Raw genomic sequence first — 20,081 nt, forward strand, 5'->3', positions numbered from 1 at the left:
CCCTTAAACTGAAGACCTTTTTTTTTTCCTGAACACAGATTCTTTTATTAAACCATTTTTTTTTCAAAGTGATATTTAGTATAATGCCTTATAAATTAAATTTCTGCAAAACATAAAGAGGAAAAATATTCTGTACAGTGGATACTGGGAAGAATATAAGTAACAAAATAACATGTGATGAAGTTTATCTTTGAAATGATATGGCTTTTAGTTCTACTATCTGTTTTTGTTATGTTCCTTCTAAAATTCTCAGCATTTTTAATAATAAAAAGTGTGGCTGACGTATGAATTTCAACTCTACAGCCCTAACTTACTCCAGTACTAATAAGTGGTTAAAGGAATAGTAAGTGATTTGTCATCTTTAATGAGAATATGGAGTTCTAAATTATGGTAAACTGAAGACCTTTTTATTTTTATTGAAAAATTTTTTATTCTATATTGGATTCTATATTGGATTAACAATGTTGTGTTAGTTTCAGGTGTACAGCAAGTGATTCAGTTACACATATACATGTGTCTACTCTTTTTCAAGTTCTTAAATACATGAGAGGAATACAACATGTGATTGCAGAGAAGAGGGGCCATTGGAGAGTGTCGTAATTTTTGAGAAGAAGGACAGTGATATTTACTGAGCATTTAGTATGTGTGGGTAACCTGATAAACATTGTAATTATAAGGACTATACTGCCTAGATAGATAGGGAAATGGAAGCACAGAAAAGGCAGCTAACTCAAGTCAACTCATACAGGTAGACAGTGACAGAGCTGGGATGTGATCCAGGCAGAATGATCTAGATTTAACCATGACCCAACACCGACTGCCACCAGTGTTCTCAGGTGGGAATCTTCTCTGCTTTTTCCATGACTTTATTATTCAGAATGATAAAGTTTCAGATTAATTCAGGATGTTCCATCTAACTAATGCTGATGGGTTTCTGAATAATGTATGGGCGGAAAAATGAAGGATAAAAGGAAATGTGGAAATACTAAGAGTAGTTTTCAGACCACATGGCTGACACGTCTGATCCTGCAGTCACTGCCCCAGTGCGTGAGTTTGTGGACTTGTGCCCATGATTTGATGCTACAGTCCAAGTTTGACACTTAGCAGCGTCAACAACAACAGCAAGAACAGTAATAATACAATAACACTTCCTGACCCCAGACGATGAAGCTCATACACAACTGACTCAGCCCACATCCAGGCTGAGGGGTTAGACAGTAAGAAAAAGTCGGGGCTAACAAGGCATCTAACACCATGCTGGGCGTGTGTGCTAGTGGTGGAGATTGATACACAGAGACTAACGTGCCTCAACAAAATCCAAAAGATGACTTCATTTTGGCTTTTAGAAGATGGCCATTCATCACTGATTGACAATATTTCCTTCTACTGGCTGAGAAAAAGCAGCAGCTTCAACAGGAATAATGAGGAGACAAGGTAAAGATAATGGAAATGATTTGATCCCACAGGTTAAAAGAAGGGAAGGAGGAAAATTAAATTTGGCTTAAACTCTCAACACTTGCAAAGATGGAGGCAGTCAGACCTCCCTGGAGCGATGGCTCAGCAATCACCCTGCAGGCTGGCTGGTGTATAACCAGCTCTGACCAGTTTCTAAACATCCATCACCTAGAATCAGGTAAAGCAGTATTCCACACGTAGCCAGCATTACTGAAATTCTTGATCAAAAATGGCTGCTACCAATGGTGATAAAAGGCACAGGATTAGAAGTGTTCACAGATTTAAAAAAAAGATTAATATTTGAGAACTTTACTACTTTGGGTGCTGAGAGTGGTTTGTGCTTCCTTGTTTAGGGACTTTGTGACAGCAACGGCAAATATTTAAACAGTATGTCTATGTGACAAACAGTGTTAATCACGCTATATGAATTATCTAATCTACTTTTCACAGCAACCTCATTTTGCAGCTGAGAGCTGATCCTCAGAGACGTTAAGTAAATTTCCCAAGTGCAGTTAGCGCGTGGAGGAGTCTGAGTTCAAACCCAGGCAACGCAACTTCAGGGACCAAGCTTGAAGCCTGCAGGTCATGTGTTTACCCTAAAGTCATTCCAGCAAGAACCAGGTAGGACCAGGGCCCTGACCAGGCCTATGCCAAGTTCTAGGAGATACTGCACAGAAATTCAATGCTACTCATAATGGGATGCTCAGAAATTGAAGCTGGACCCTGAGGGGCAGCTGGTGGGAGGTGTAGACCAAAGACACTAGGGTGGCTGGGTGAAAGCCTCAGATGAACCCTCAAGAGGGACACAGGAAAAGGGAAAAATGGGAAGAGACTGGAAAAGAGATCATAAGGCAAAGCAAAATAGAAATCCAGGAAAGGGATGGGGCAGAAAGGAAAGGGCAAGGGAAGAGTCCCTTGGAGGAGGGAATGAGCATTCACTCCCCAGGGAGGGAGCACCCTGAGTTGTGGTTCCAGTTCTGCCAGAACTAGTTGTATTTCCTTCAGGAAGTGACATTTTCTTTAGACCTCAATGTCTTCTTTATAAAATATAAGCCACCAGATTAAATGATGAGTATAGCTGAGGATGATGCCCTTGAAGTTCCCCTCAGTCTAACTATACTTTAAATAGGTTTCTTTCTGATTACAGGCCCTTTACCTCCCTTTCAGGGAGGGAGCACCCTGAGTTGTGTTTCCAGTTCTGCCAGAACTAGTTGTATTTCCTTCAGGAAGTGACATTTTCTTTAGACCTCAATGTCTTCTTTGTAAAATATAAGCCACCGATTAAATGATGAGTATAGCTGAGGATGATGCCCTTGCAGTTCCCCTCAGTTTAACTATACTTTAAATAGGTTTCTTTCTGATTACAGGCCCTCTACCTCCCTTTCAGGGAGGGAGCACCCTGAGTTGTGTTTCCAGTTCTGCCAGAACTAGTTGTATTTCCTTCAGGAAGTGACATTTTCTTTAGACCTCAATGTCTTCTTTGTAAAATATAAGCCACCGATTAAATGATGAGTATAGCTGAGGATGATGCCCTTGAAGTTCCCCTCAGTTTAACTATAAATAGGTTTCTTTCTGATTACAGGCCCTTTACCTCCCTTTTTTTAGCGCATCTCTGCTCCTCAATAGACGCAGAGAAAGCTTTCGACAAAATTCAACACCTATTTATGATAAAAAGCCTGCAGAAAGTAGGCATAGAGGGAACTTTCCTCAACATAATAAAGGCCACATATGACAAACCCAGAGCCAACATCGTCTTCAATGGTGAAAAACTGAAACCATTTCCACTAAATCAGGAACAAGACAAGGTTGCCCACTCTCACCACTCTTATTCAACATAGTTTTGCAAGTTTTAGCCACAGCAATCAGAGAAGAAAAAGAAATAAAAGGAATCCAAATCGGAAAAGAAGAAGTAAAGCTGTCACTGTTTGCAGATGACATGATACTATACACAGAGAATCCTAAAGATGCTACCAGAAAACTACTAGAGCTAATCAATGAATTTGGTAAGGTAGCAGGATACAAAATGAATGCACAGAAATCTCTGGCATTCCTATACACTAATGATGAAAAATCTGAAAGTGAAATTAAGAAAACACTCCCATTTACCATTGCAGCAAAAAGAATAAAATATCTAGGAATAAACCTACCTAAGGAGACAAAAGACCTGTATGCAGAAAATTATAAGACACTAATGAAAGAAATTAAAGATGATACAAATAGATGGAGAGATATACCATGTTCTTGGATTGGAAGAATCAACATTGTGAAAATGACTCTACTACCCAAAGCAATCTACAGATTCAATGCAATCCCTATCAAACTACCACTGGCATTATTCACAGGACTAGAACAAAAAATTTCACAATTTGTATGGAAACACAAAAGACCCCGAATAGCCAAAGCAATCTTGAGAAAGAAAAATGGAGCTGGAGGAATCAGGCTCCCTGACCTCAGACTATACTACAAAGCTACAGTAATCAAGACAGTATGGTACTGGCACAAAAACAGAAATATAGATCAATGGAACAAGATAGAAAGCCCAGAGATAAACCCACGCACATATGGTCACCTTATCTTTGATAAACGAGGCAAGAATATACAGTGGAGAAAAGACAGCCACTTCCATAAGTGGTGCTGGGAAAACTGGACAGCTACATGTAAAAGAACGAAATTAGAACACTCCCTAACACCATACACAAAAATAAACTCAAAATGGATTAAAGACCTAAAATGTAAGGCCAGACACTATCAAACTCTTAGAGGAAAACATAGGCAGAACGCTCTATGACATAAATCACAGCAAGATCCTTTTTGACCCACCCCCTACAGAAATGGAAATAAAAACAAAAATAAACAAATATGACCTAATGAAACTTAAAAGCTTTTGCACAGCAAAGGAAACCATAAGCAAGACCAAAAGACAACCCTCAGAAAGGGAGAAATTATTTGCAAATGAAGCACCTGACAAAGGATTAATCTCCAAAATTTATAAGCAGCTCATGCAGCTCAATAACAAAAAAACAAACAGCCCAATCCAAAAATGGGCAGAAGACCTAAATAGACAGTTCTCCAAAGAAGATACACAGATTGCCAACAAACACATGAAAGAATGCTCAACATCATTAATCATTAGAGAAATGCAAATCAAAACTACAATGAGATATCATCTCACACCAGTCAGAATGGCCATCATCAAAAAATCTATAAACAATAAATGCTGGAGAGGGTGTGGAGAAAAGGGAACGCTCTTGCACTGTTGGTGGGAATGTAATTGATACAGCCAATATGGAGAACAGTATGGAGGTTCCTTAAAAAACTACAAATAGAACTACCATACGACCCAGCAATCCCACTACTGGGCATATACCCTGAGAAAACCATAATTCAAAAAGAGTCATGTACCAAAATGTTCATTGCAGCTCTATTTACAAGAGCCAGGACATGGAAGCAACCTAAGTGCCCTTCATCAGATGAATGGATAAAGAAGATGTGGCACATATATACAATGGAATATTACTCAGCCATAAAAAGAAACGAAATTGAGTTATTTGTAGTGAGGTAGATGGAGCTAGAGAGTCTGTCATACAGAGTGAAGTAAGTCAGAAAGAGAAAGACAAATACCGTATGCTAACAAATATATATGGAATCTAAGAAAAAAAAATGTCATGAAGAACCTAGGGGTAAGATGGGAATAAAGACACAGACCTACTAGAGAATGGACTTGAGGATATAGGGAGGGGAAAGGTAAGCTGTGACAAAGTGAGAGAGTGGCATGGACATATATACACTACCAAACGTAAAACAGATAGCTAGTGGGAAGCAGCCGCATAGCACAGGGAGATCAGCTCGGTGGTTTGTGACCACCTAGAGGGGTGGGATAGGGAGGGTGGGAGGGAGACGCAAGAGGGAAGAGATATGGGAACATATGTATAACTGATTCACTTCGTTATAAAGCAGAAACTAACACACCACTGTAAAGCAATTATACTCCAATAAAGATGTAAAAAAAAAAAAAAGATGCAAATCTTCTCCCAGCCTTTTATCAGTTTTACAACACGGGAAGGTCTTTCTTAAGGACTTGGGAGCCATCCGTTTGAAGTGAAGTCCTCAAGAAAAACGGTGCCTTTCTCTGCAAGTCTCAGCACCAATTAGCAAACACAGGCGGTCTTATCAAATTGACCAATCAGCTCTTTAAGGCCCTCTAGCTCATTTACAGACTCTCCTGCCTTTGTTCCTGCAGGGTTGAGTTTAGTTTCTCTCCCCTACTGCAACAGTCTTGACCTCTATTGAATTAGTTATGGGTAAAGTCTTCCCTGCCTCTTTAACTCATCAGATGCAATTTTTCTTTTACAGGGACCCTGAACCATGAGTATTTTTCTCTCCTGAGTTTGAGAAAATGTTTCCAGATCCAAGTGTCAGAGTTCAGTAGAATAACCTAAAGCTTCTGAAATTACGAGGGAAAAAGAATATCCAGGATGCATTTGTGTAGTGACGAAAATAAACACGGAGAAGAGGAAGTGATGGAAAGATGAGGCATCTTGCACTGGCTCCAGAAATACCCCAGGGCATAGACCAGGAAGGTAACAACAACAAGGATACCCTTGCCTCCAGAAAACAAGATGCCAGGCCATGTAAAATGGTGAAAACAAAACGGAAGGCTATCTTATTTCTCCAGAGCAGTTGTTTCTCAAGCTTGGTTTGTAGAGAAGCCATCTGTGCTTGAACAAATTCTTCTTGTGAGTCTGATGCAGCTGAAGTCGAGAAGCCCTGCTCTGGACATCAAGAGAGAAGGATGGTAGTAAAACAACATGGTGTAGCCAGTGTGGAAAGAAACATATCACACACTTATTTCTCAACCCCATGTTCATGGCAGCACTATTTACAATAGCCAAGACATGGAAGCAACCTAAATGTCCATCAACAGATGAACGGATAAGACGATGTGGTACATATATACAATGGAATATTACTCAGCCATAAGAAGATTGAAATAATGCCATCTGCAGCAACATGGATGGACCCAGAGATTATCATACTAAGTGAAGTAAGTCAGAAAGAGAAAGACAAATACCATATGATATCACTTATATGTGGAATCTATAAAAACAATACAAGTGAACTTATTTACAAAACAGAAACAGACTCACAGACTTCGAAAACAAACTTATGGTTCCCAAAGAGGGAAGGGTGGGGAGGGATAAATCAGGAGGTTGGGATTAACAGATACACACTAATATATATAAAATCGATAATCAACAAGGACCTACTGTATAGCACAGGGGACTCTACTCAACACTCTGTAATAACCTATATGGGAAAAGAATCTGAAAATTCAGTTATATGTATAACTGAACCACTTTGCTGTACACCTGAAAGTAACACAACATTGTAAATCAACTATACCCCAATATAAAATAAAAATTAGATTTAAAAACCCAACCAACCAAACAAAAAACCCCAACATGGTGTGGCCAGTGTGGAAAGAAATAGATATCACACACACTTCTCTCTCAACCCCATCGCCACTACCAAGAAACAGCTGGGGTCGCAGTGCAAGCGCCATTCAAGTCCTCTTCTCAATGAGGATGTGATGAAATCAGCTGTCTCCACAGGCCTGCACTGGACCCCTGATAGGTGACCACTGCTGTGCTCAGTGCAGGGGGTACAATAAGGGAAATACAGCCCAGATCTCAAGACGATGTGCTTGTGCATTCTGACTTCAGTTGATATGCTTTTCCCCAAATGTAGCAAAACGTGTTTCCCACCTGGAAAGAGTCTCATTATTAACTATTTGAAGCTAGAACCTATGTAGTTAGAGGAGGAGAAGAATAACTTAAATGTCACAACTCCAGACTTAGTTTCTAAAAGGTCAAAAAAAGTTTGCCATTCCACTGTGAACAATAAAGTAAAAAATCAGAAACTTGTGTGGTTCTGAAGCTCCATGACAGCAAAATTGACAGCTTTGCTTCATAAAACCATCTTGGGAGATTGTAAGTTTGTTTTGACATCCTATCTTGATCCCCTTTAATTTTTTTTCTTGCCATTCCTGTACCCTGACAGGCTTTCAAATGGAGACACTTAGATGAAAAGAAAAAAAAAAAAAAAAGTCTGAAGCACTTACAATTTCTAATCATTCTTCAAAGAACATGGCATTTTAGCATTCTTGAAGTGTTTTAAATGTTTCCAAAGAGCTTTGCTTTGGAGATGATTGGTGGTTGGTGTGTGGAGAAGGACGATTAATTTAAAAATCTTAAGAGCTCTTTGGGTGTGCTGGAATTTTTAAGTGCACCATTTAAGGTACTTTGTTTCTGCGTTTGAAGGAGATTTAAAACTCTTTAACCTGTCTTAGTTTACAGGAACTCAAGTGTACACAGTGGATTTTCTTGACTTCAGATTGCTGCAATAGTGGGATATAAGAGCAATTAATTAGAGGAAGAAATCAAGAATTCACCAATTGGTGAATAGAGATGACAGAAGGCAGTGCGAGCCCACCTGAATCTTTCCAAGAAGCAGAATATATACATAAAGTAGTGGCTGAGACTAAATGCTATTTATTTTCTGCCTATGTACGAAAACACAAGATAATTTCTTAGGAAGCACTTGTCAACAACATAATTATGTTAAACCATTAGCATAATGAGCCGAGATTTCACAAAGAGGCTCCCCAGTGTTAGTGAGAAGCTTGGTTGGGAAAGTATTCACAGTGGAGGACTGCCCGTGTTTTACCTCTGCTTGGCGTTGTCCATTCAGCATTTCTCCTCGGGGCCCTGGACTTCCCACTCACTGCACATGCAGGCTATGAATGCACCAGTATTAATGCAAACTTCAACTACCTATGTCAAAAGATCACTATTCGGGCTTCCCTGGTGGCGCAGTGGTTGAGAGTCCGCCTGCCGATGCGGGGGACACAGGTTTGTGCCCCGGTCCGGGAGGATCCCACATGCTGCGGAGCAGCTGGGCCCGTGAGCCATGGCCGCTGAGCCTGCACGTCCGGAGACTGTGCTCCGCAACGGGAGAGGCCACAACAGTGAGAGGCCCGCGTATCGCAAAAAAAAAAAAAAAAGATCACTATTCACTTACAAGAAAAAAACGGGAAAAAAGAAGATGCATGCACCTAGCTACTTGGAGACTTGAAAATTTCTGAGGCTCTCTTTCCTTATCCTATTCCTTATCTTTAAGGAATAAATCATAATATTGCATTTTTAAAAATAGCTAACTTGGTTAAATAGCCGCCTTGTGCAGGTGCCTTGGTAACTGATTTTATATAAATGGTCAAATTTAAACTTACAATAGTCTACTGAGGGGAGTTACAGTATCATTCTATTACCACCCACATTTTATAGATAAGGAAATTGAAGATTAGAGAGGTTAATAATGGGACCCAGGCACACAGCTTGCAAGAGGCAGTATTGTTATTTCAATTGCACCTTCTGACTTTTTTGCTATCCCAGTGATTAATATTCACATCATTATCTTTAGTTCAGGGAAGTCAGTGAGAGTGCTGACTGCACAGCTTGGGTGGAATCAGAGGAAACTATCACAGGACATAAACCCATTCAGTACTAACTACCTGCTTTGGACAGCTTCCCGGTACTCCTGCTACTGGATGTGCTGTCACCCCTGGTCAGCACCGTGATGCCTCCAAAACTCGCCGTCTTGGTCATGGCAGGCTTGAGATTGCGGTTGGAGCTGTCAGAATCTGTGCTGCTCCAGGCTCTTTGGTGGTCGGACCACTTGAGTTCATTCTCTGAGCTGCTCTGCCGACTTCCAGATGTTCTCCCCGAGCTGTCTCTGTTGCCCCTGGAGTGTGGCCATCAGAAAGATGCACGGGACAGCATTAGATTCCGAGAGCAGAACGGACACAAAGCGGGACCTTTCTTGTAAGAACCGTCTACACAAGACCCTTCTTGTCAACCCTTTCCTTGACACCTGTCGCCTCACAAACAGTGCACAGACACCTTGTTGATGTACAGACAGACAGGTAACACATCACACAAACACTCATGCTACAAACGAAAAACCAAACCTAGAAATGTCACATGGTCCCTCTGCCAGTGAAGGGGAAACAACAAGAAAAATAGGATATAAGATATAATTGGTAACTTCTCTTGTGGAGAGGAGAGAGGAAGGTAAATTCTCCTGACCCAAATCAACAATGAATCAGTGTTGGAAAGCAATTATGATGTTAAATGATCCTAAAAGCAACTCCCACCAAAGAATAGTTTCGTCTTTCCCTTTAGCATTAAGTAATTGGACCATGGTAAAATACACAGTTTCAAAGAAGCCATTTACTAATTTAGTTGCTAACTATATTATATACATATTAAGGCTTTGGCAGACAGCACAGAGATCACAGGAATTCCTCTGTTAACCTTTGGTGAGAATTTTGCCCAGTGAGTTTAACCTTCACGGGCAGAGGAAAGAGCCCTTTAATACCTTTCACATAGAAAAATTCGTGATAATAAGAACAGTGCAAACACTACACTGACACGAAACTTTCCAAGGAGATCAATGGGAATAACAAAATAGCTCCATAGATGAAATGACACATTTGTTCAAAATTCAAATAGAAAAAGATTGAACTTATTGGAAGAGATCCAATAGCCAAAAGTCATTTTTGAAGACTACAGAGTATTTCTAAGCAGTGTGCAAAACTGCATGTATTTTATAGAGAAAGTTGATGAAATTTGCATTTTCATTGGTTTCCAACTGCTTAAAGAGTGACTTGGTTACTATTTTTCAAAGGCTTTTCTGCAGTTTGGAAATAATGGATCATCAAAATATTCTAAGATTCTCATGGATTATGAATAAGCAAAGGGGACAAAAACCATGGGCAATAGATATAACCCCTAATTTCATATCACTGTGCAATGTGATAGAAATCTTGATCACAGTGGTGAATAGCAGTTTTATTAATATTCTTCTAAAGACAATCATGGGCTGTTGAGATGCTAGAAGTATACATATCTGATTGAAACACTCACCCACCGAATTGTACAGAAGGTATACAGAAAATTTTAGGTTTTGCTTCAACTTTACTTACTAAACGTTTTCTTTCATTTTGTGAAAACTTAAGAAGGTCAATGGATCCAGGAGATAATAAAGATGAAACAGCTAGTCTGTGATAAAGACTTTGTACAGTGAGGAGAGGAAATGCAACAGAAAACTCACAAAACAAAAAGTACTCAGCGCCCTGCTGTCCTCTCTTAATGTTTTCTTACAAACATTCTCTCTGCGTTCCGTACCTCGGGGATGGCTGGTTTTAGAAACAAGGACTATTTAAAAAAAAGACTAGTTTGTGAGTAGTAAGTATCAGACACTCACCAAGGACCAGGTGACTTTAGTTCTTAAACACCTATGAAATTCAAACAGCCCAGAGGAGACTGGGTGGAGAAAAACCAGCCCTTCAAGGTGCTCTATTCCTGATTGTTTCCCTTTAAATCTCCAAATTCAGCTTCATTCTTTTCTCATATAATTCTGATTGATTTGACCCACCCTTGACAAAGCCTGACTAAATCATTATTTAGCAACCATGAACGTACCAAGGGTGTGACAATAATCTCCCCTGTAGATAACGCAGAATATTTATTAGAGGAAAAGATTTGGAGTGGGGTCCTCAGCATACAGGATGCATCAGAAGGCAATTCCCCATATGGAGGCGATTATCACTGAAGTCCACTTCAATTATCAACTCTGCACCTCTATGGGAGGAATTTAGACTTCCTCTAAATGCCAGAGTGGCTAAGCCTTTCTCTGCAAAGGAGGTGTCCACCACTATTCCTAAGTGCATTTTAGTGTGTTTCTAAAGCACTGCGTAGTTCCTCTAGGCTCATGTCACATCCCATAGCCAATAAGGCAACCTAAGATTTCCTTAACTTCTTCTAACTCTAATCCACTGGCTCAAATCCTCATCTCAAGTCAAGATCTGTGCGTTTTATAAAAAATGGAATTTAAGTTGTTGCTTTAGAGAGTTAGCATTAATGAGGTTCAAAATAATGCATTTAATTTATGATCTCTAGATACGGATACACTGAAATCATATCTTTTACTGCTCTATCAATCATTCACCTTAACACTGGCAAGGTAAGGTCCAGAACTGAATTTCATATCTATTTGGGTGTGGAATCATAGGTATCATATCCACAAGTGCCTTCCTATACTTCCTAACAAGCCCAGTCCTAGTGTTCTTCTATTGGAAACCAGGAAGACAATGATAATGAATATCTGGCCATCAAGAGGCGTTGGCCCTCTTGTGCATAACTAGAATTTGACCCCAGGGTAGTCATAAAGCACATACTCTAAGTCCTGCTTCTGTGCTGATTAACATAACTGATAACTTTTATGTCCTTCATGTCTGAACGTGACACTTCTTTTTTTTTTTTTTTTTTTTTACCAAGTTAGGTATAATGTACATTTTGAACTGCTTTTATCAGTGTGTGGATGGCTTTGTGCTAAGTCATCTTCCTGAGTTTCTGTGCTTGGTAATTTTGGTGGGTTATAGCATCCGTATTTGGGATGGTTGACTTCAGTAGACGGTAGCTCTGGCTAGGGACCAGATTTGGGGCTATGTAAAACTAAATGCCTCTAGGGGTCAAGAACCCACATTTTATCTGTACTGGTCTAAACAAGCCAGGTCATGGTGTGTGACTGCACGAGCACAGATACATTCTAGTCCTTCTCTGGGCTTTCAAGGGAAAAAATGCAAGGTTATTTTCTTAATATTCAAGTGTGAAAATAAACTGTCTAATGATACAAGAGGAAGGTATTAGAGGTATAGTTCAACCTAGAAAAGTAAAGGAAGTTAAAAAATAGATCCTGTTTTTTTTGTTTGTTTCTGCCAAAGTGTAAAAAGAAAAGAAATTGCTCTAACTTTTCTAAGGATGAGGTCATAAGTTCAGATTTACAGCAAAAAGATATGTTCTAAGCATAGAATTCATTTACTTCTGGGTATTTCCTTTTTTCTCAGTGGTCAAGAAGTTCTGTTGGTTTGTTTGTTTTGCCTTTCCTACAACAGAGATGAATCCTAATATTCATAAAAGCACTAGCATATTAAATATATATATTAGGTAAATATATGTATTAGGTATTGAATATATATACACACATATACATATAAAATATATATAGCGCTGTGTATCCATTGCCCTATAATGGATGGTAGAGACACATTTAATAAAGTAATGAGATAAAAAAAAATTTTAATTAAAAAAATAAAGTGGGCTTCCCTGGTGGTGCAGTGGTTGAGAGTCCGCCTGCCGATGCAGGGGACACGGGTTCATGCCCCGGTCCGGGAAGATCCCACATGCCGCGGAGTGGCTGGGCCCGTGGGCCATGGCCGCTGAGCCTGCGCGTCTGGAGCCTGTTGCTCCGCAACGGGAGAGGCCACAACAGTGAGAGGCCCGGGTACCGCAAAATAAATAAATAAATAAATAAAAAATAAAAATAATGAGAGAGCGGGTATAGTACAACCTGCGCGTCTGGAGCCTGTTGCTCCGCAACGGGAGAGGCCACAACAGTGAGAGGCCCGCGTACCGCAAAATAAATAAATAAATAAAAAATAAAAATAAAGTAATGAGAGAGCAGGTATAGTACCTCTGCTTTCATGGCACTCTCTAGCCTAGTATAAAACTTTATACATATTATATATATATATAAAACCTATTCTCCTTATCCCACACAGATCTTGATTTAAGCAGTTCATTATAATTGGAAACAATCCCATATCTTTCTTTAGAAATAAAATCTGTGCTTGAAAAAATATTGTTTGAAATATTATGATGGATAGTAGTGGCTAAAAATCAACTACTCAAATAGAGTTTTCATTGATTTGTTTTCCAGTGTTGGGAACGTATACACAATTGCAAGCTATAAGAGAAATTTTAACTCAGTGTAATTCACCAAAGTTGATTTGGGAATGTGAAATCAGTGTGCTGTCAAAGTTAGTCCTGGAGGAAAAAAACCCAGAAAATCCGAGGAAGAACCCTAAAGGACTGTAGACAAAGCACTTGGTTTCCCAGTCCCGTATCTCACAGGACCCCGTATGGCTTCAACACTAGCTCAGTAATAACCTTTACAAAGAGATAACCAAACATATTTTATTTCATGAACAGAGATATTTTACACTAATACACTTATATTTAACATTGATTCCACCACATCATCTGAAAACACAGTTTTAAAAAAGTAAACCATACCAACCGAAAGAGCTGTCTTTTCTTATAGGTCTCACTGCATATGTTACTGTCTTCCAAGAGCCTACTGGAAATGAAAAACATGATTTTTATGATATAAAATCTAAGGGTACTAAATGCCCTATGTTAAATGGATGTGTACTCAACTATGGCACACCTGTCTTGCAAATCAACCCTATATGCTATGGTTTATTTTCAAGATGTAGAATTTTGCCCTAATAAATTAATGGCAGCCTGATTTTTCCCTACCCTAGGATAAAGTACCGATGCTAGACAGGAAGAAGGGAAGAAGAAACAGATGGAATGGAAGAGGAGGGGAGAATCAAAGAGATGGATATAGATATAATAGACATTTAATTAATTAAATATATCGGTTGCGATTTTTTTCTTTGGGTAATATTAGTTATTCTTTATATTTTGGGCATAGTGAAATGTGCCTTCCAAAGGCAGGTATCAAAGAAATATATTTATTTTTGTAGGGATCTATTCAGAATTTTGCTTTTGGGGACCATCAGTACTTCTTCACATATGCAATGCATATTTGTGACAAATTACTGTATTGATGAATATAATCCAATTTGAATATTAGGGACACAAGTGCACTAGCAGTCTTTTCATACAAAACACAAGTATATGACAAAGATTAGGGAGTAAGTAGGGAAAATGATTGGCTAGAAGACTAGGGAATGACATGTCCTACTAAACTGAATTCTAAATGCTCACTTCGTTCTCTGGGTAAGGATATAGAATTCTGGATTGCTTCAACATCCAAATGTTGCATCCAACATCCAAATTCAATTTTGGATATAGAATTTTGGATTGCTTTAACATCCCTACGATGGTAAAGCTCACGGATTCTTAATTTACTGTAAAAAAGGAATACTTGTTGAAAACTGTATGGGTTTTTGAGGATGCTTTTGGATGCCTTGTAAAGACCTGTTCACTACTTTCATCCCTTCTTCCACAAGAGGTTATTCAGTTGAGGGTAGTTACTTGACGTTTTCTAACTGTTACTATGAATGAGGGCATTTTTTAAACCAATCCTCTTGAATGCCAGGTTTAACTTTTCTCTAAGTACTGGAATTTAATCAAATAGCCTCCATTTTAATCTATTTTATAGGGATACCCATTAAGCCAACACCTGAAATGAAATTAACCACCACTCTTTTAATGGCTACCGTATTTCCAATCCAAGTTGCCCACTGTGATGCATTTTAATGTGATCAGTACAGCTAATGAGGAATTCCTTAATTCCCCTTGAAAACGTGCAATTAAATCAATGGAGCATTTTAATATCTATATCAGTTTAGAACTATTTTTAAAAGGTACATGCTAAATTTGAGAACTTCTGCTCTTATACTCAAGACTTTGTATAAATGTTTTAACACATTCATGTCATAACCACCACCTTCTCTACTAATACCCCGCCAGGTACACTGATAAATCTAGATCGGTTTAGATAAGTTTTCCAAGTTCAGCCTTTTATGAAGACAGATTATTTAGAATGAGAAACATAAAACAATACTATTCAAATTATCATCTGTGTAGCTACATATAACGATAGGGCACAGGAAGAGGCCAATAACACCAAATACACAAGTACTTTTAGCAGCCTATTCAATAAGCCAATGAAACTGCAAGTTCTTGTCTCAACATTTATACTTTTTAATGCCTGGGGAAGGTAACAGGATTATACCTTTGGAAGGACCAGAAGTTGAGACTTTAAATAAGGAAATTGTTGAAACTTATGTTTGGAAGTAATGGAGGGAATTTTTCCCCAAAGTTAAATAGCTTTTAGACATGCTAAATAACATATATGTGTGTATATATACGTGTGTACACATAGATATATGTATTTATTTATACATATATTCAAGCACACACTTATATATGGCATATGTATATCTATGAAAAACAAGACACATGACAGACTTTGTTCCTCTAAAGACATGAAAAAGCAAATTTCATTTTACCTGTTTTCCACAAAAAGGCTTTCCTGGGAGCAAACTGACTGAAAAATAAAAAAAAGCATTGTATCAGATGTTCTGGATATGCTGATGGAGCCCAAATCCTTGCCTGCTTTTCAGACTACTTTTCCCCTCCAAGAGGAAAAGAATTAAGAAAAATATGTACCATTTTCAGAAAAAATGGAAATAAAAAAAAGGAAAAAAAAAACGGTTAGAGTTAGAAGTGTAAACCATTCTCATGCAGCTCTTTTCCGTCACAGTGTCTCCAGGTTTCACATAGATTTAGCCCGTGTAGCGCCAAGGTCAGAAGAGAGATGTTGTGAATGAAGCTGCTGGAGAAACCTGTGAGCATCAGGTCCTGAGCTAGTGGTTTCCTCTAGGGCTGCCGAGATGCAGCCGCCATCAGGAGCCAAAAGGACAAGTTCAGATCACGGCAGAGCGTGCAAACTTGGCACGATCCACCTGAGGATGGGAGAGCTGTAAAGCCACAATCCTGAAATTATGACCTGGCAACAATAAACTCTCACAACGTAAACAGATGACCTGCAAGACTCTCAAACCGAAGAGATGCTATCAAACAATCTTGGCGGGGAGTTGGCGGGGGCAGCGGGGTGCTCAGAAAACAAGTGAGAACAAAATGAAGTTAATTGGGAAAGAATATCAAGCTCCATCTAATATATCTTAGTTTTTCACACAAAAAACCCAGTGACTTTCTTCTTAGCTTGCATTCTCTAGCACACATTTCTCTGCTATCTTGGGTTTAATATACAACTTAGGGAAGATAAAATTCCATTATCATATGTGCTCGGGAAAGGGAGATCAAATTAAATTTTAACAAACAGAGAAAGAGAAGTCTAAACAAAATATGGTGCAACAGTCCTAAAATACGACTGTTTAGGAACTAATATAAAACCATGTCCAAAGTACTAAGTTTGTAAATGTAAATTTACACATGTAAAATTAGACGTGTGGATTTTCTAAATGATGAGTAAGTCACCTGGCTAAAGGGATAAATAGAGACTTAACAGGTCGATTTTAAGATAAAATAAAACTAAAGAAATAATAATGACCTTTCAATATTGAATTTTTGAATTTAAAATGCTGCTAATGTAACCACCGCTCAGAGATGCCAGCAGGATATTGGTTTCTTTCTACATTTTACTGGAGAAATCATTTCCTTCCACTAAGCCAAAGGGCTAGATTGGGCATAAATGTTTTTCTCAGTGGTCTGAGCATTTTAATGGGGGCATCTCTAGAACGATTTCTGTTTTAACCTCTGTGCATTTAACATGCATCCCGAAGATCAAGTGTGCAAAAATTTTATTAAACAAAAGGCAAAAACAGCCAACTAAGAAAAAAGCTTTTCAGAAAAATATCTTTTTTAAAAAATTTGACATTTAATTTTATAAAAGGAAACAAACACAGATGATGTGCCCTTGACATTATTCCTATGAGGATCTCTTTAAAGTAAGCTAAATATCCCATTGTCTTTATTTCCTTTAGTTTGGTTTCCCTACCGGTTTGAGTCAACTTTGAGCCAAGTCCTGGTATGTGACAAAAGTGAGATTGTGTCAGATATCCATGATGAATTTAATACTTTGTTATTTCTCATCTGTTGAGGTTGAAGAGAGGTCAATTACATTTAGGATGTTCTGGCTGGTACTGAATAACTGAGACTCAATTACTTCTTTGAAGGAGTTGATCAAAGACATGCTGACCTCTTCAGACTCATTAATCTAATAGCATTTGGGGGAAAGTGAAGCAGCCCAAAACTCTTTGAATTAAAAAATAAGTCACTTGCAAGTCAAAGATGATGTTCCCCATAACCAATCTCCAGAGCATCTGCCTGATTACTGTGGAAAGGTCCTAAAAAATCATCTCATCATCCATCTACCACATTTTCATAAATAAGACAAGGGACAGTTATGGGCTACAATTCAGTAACTGATGAAAATGTGTGTGTGTGTGTGTGTGTGTGTGTGTGTGTGTGTATGTGTGTGTGTATAAAGTAGCATTAATAACTTACAAATTTTAATAGCAGAGAAAGATAAAATTGTCACCGTAATTAAGCCCAGGATTCAGAGCTGGCAGGTATATGAATTCTCAGATGTAAACAAAGGTCTTTTTTAAAGGAGGAAAACGTTTTTGCCGATGGCTTACAGAATTCTCTTCCACGTGCCACCCCCAAGCCAGGTGGTGCCTCACACCCTCATCATCAGCTCTCCCTGAAGAATCCCAGCACATGCAAAGGAGACCAAAGATGAGGTCCTCCCCGAATCCCTATTTATACATAAATACCCTTCAGAAATCACCCTACAGGCAAAACAGGTCTCTCTCAAATATATTGCTTTATCAACTTAACCTTCCTAAAAGGAACAACATTGCATAGGATTAATCATAAAACAAGTTGAAATTCTTGCCAAAGGAAACAAGAGCTATATTTCGAGTATTTCTGACAACAAAAGTACATTTATTTATTATTTGAGAACTAAATTGTTGTGTGCTCTAAATAACATTTTAGTTCCCAAATAATAGATAAATTGGTCTTATTTCAAGATACCAAAATTCTCAAACTATATTTGAAAAACTTTTTCTAGAAAACCCTGAAGTAATCTGGATATATTGATTGTGCACCTATGTACAAAAGCACACACACACATACACACACACACACATCCTTAGAAACCAAGATACATTTGTAAAATATTCAAGAACGCTTCTAATTTTAAAACAAATCTGGATTTTGCTAAAGTGTAAATACGAGGAAGTATTTTTCTATAAATCTCTATTGTAACTTCAAGTAGAAAAAAAAATCCTACTTAAGTATATGGATATTTGAACCTGTTTGAACTACTCCACTACTTAATAATTGGCAAAGGAAGCTGGTTATATAACCTCTGTTTTTAAATTATGAAGATGCTAAATTAAAGACCAGTTAAAAAAAAGATTAGATGCCTGTAACTTAATTTCCTTATGCTGGATTCTTTGCATTTGTTTTACAATTGAGTTAAGATACTTTAATTATTATCTTGTGAACCTCGACAATTTGGGCAGCAGTAATGATCATCTGGGAATCTGGAATTGCATAGGTGAAGGTTCCCTAAAGGGTCCTGTCTTTATGTTACTATATATATTCGAGAAAGTTCATATTGCTGTTATGTCCTTGAGTTTGTGTTATCCTGTTAGTACAGGGTGGCGCCCAGTGACCCCTGCCTTGTGTAGCACCTCCCACATGCACCAGGGCTGGTCTGTGCGCCAACAGAATATAGCAGAAGGGAAGGTAGGTCACTTTGAGGATCAGGTTATAAATGACTGTGGCTTCCAATAGGGATTCTTTCTTTCCTTCTCAGATCACTTGCTCTGGGGGAAGCTAGTTGCCATTCTGAAGACACCTGTCAAGTCTATGGAGAAGCCCACATCACTATGTGGGAAGTGAGATCTCCAGCTTACAGCCAGCAAAGAACTTAAGGCCTGGAGATACTCGAGTGAATTTGGAAGCAGATAACCACTTCACCAAGCCTTCAGATGAGTACAGCCCCAGCTGACAGCTTGACTGTAACCTCATGAAAAGTCTTGAGTCAGAATCACTCAGCTAAGCCACTCCCAGATTCCTGACTCATGGAAACTGTGAGAGAAGCAGATTTTTGTTTGTTTGTTTTTTAAGCTGCTAAATTTGGGAATATTAATAGCTAAAACAGAGAATACCAGTGGTATGACTGCATTGTCTCTACAAGAGCTATCAGACTAGGGAGAAAGACATTTTGTTTTCCGTCTAGGAAAGCGGCTCTTAGTGGCTCATTTAAGCATCATGAAAACTTATAAGAATATGATAAACACTAGAGATCTTATCCTTAGAAAAATGCACATATGCTCATGAACATAATATTTTGCAGGTAATATCAGGGATTTTATTTGATCTCTGAAGCCCTTTATGAGTACACTCTGGGTACAGCATGCTGATTAAAAAACTACTGCCCTAGGAGATCAAGTGAAAAGCAGTGTCAGAAACAGGCAGTTTCCCACCTGAATCAGTAAAGCCAGAAGTGCTGGCCACCAGGCGTGACAGCCTATCAAAGGAGCTCATGCCTCCACTCCCATAGGGAGAAGCAGCCACAGCATTGTAGAGAAGGCTGCTGAATGATTTCATGGAATAAAAAGGCTATGACAATAGCTTTGCATTTAAGCTTTCTCACATTTAAGTCTGCTTTTACTTGTTAAAAAAAGTTAATACAGCATGTGGCCATAGAGGCTTTAAACAGGAACCCTTGCCTCCAATCTTTAGCCTGGAACCCAGGTCGCTTACGAATAATCTCCTTAAGATGGATATGAGGAAATGCAATGTGTAAAGGGAGTCACGCTGACCCCTTCTCCCTTTGACAGCCTCCCTATGGACACGAGAATACACAAATGAAGTACAGCAGGGCAAGTGTCACCCCCATCATAGGCATGCATCAGTGACGTTACTTAC

General features: G+C 38.7%; 1 protein-coding gene across 12 annotated transcripts in view; it reads right to left on the reverse strand.

Moving 5' to 3' along the window:
• ARPP21 (cAMP regulated phosphoprotein 21) overlaps positions 1-20,081 on the reverse strand; it is a 163,357-nt gene that overhangs the window by 71,415 nt on the left and 71,861 nt on the right. For 5 of the 12 annotated variants that reach the window (XM_060162408.1, XM_060162411.1, XM_060162402.1 and 2 more), the window contains 3 exons: positions 15,620-15,657; positions 13,654-13,713; positions 9,023-9,255 (listed from right to left, as the gene is read on the reverse strand). In XM_060162408.1, the coding sequence (XP_060018391.1) occupies positions 9,023-9,255; positions 13,654-13,713; positions 15,620-15,657 (331 nt within the window). The remainder of the gene's footprint in view (positions 1-9,022; positions 9,256-13,653; positions 13,714-15,619; positions 15,658-20,081) is intronic. The other 7 variants (XM_060162410.1, XM_060162413.1, XM_060162405.1 and 4 more) reach the window with 3 other exon arrangements.

The sequence above is a fragment of the Lagenorhynchus albirostris genome, chromosome 10 (assembly GCF_949774975.1).
Source record: "Lagenorhynchus albirostris chromosome 10, mLagAlb1.1, whole genome shotgun sequence".
NCBI classification, from domain to species: domain Eukaryota; kingdom Metazoa; phylum Chordata; class Mammalia; order Artiodactyla; family Delphinidae; genus Lagenorhynchus; species Lagenorhynchus albirostris.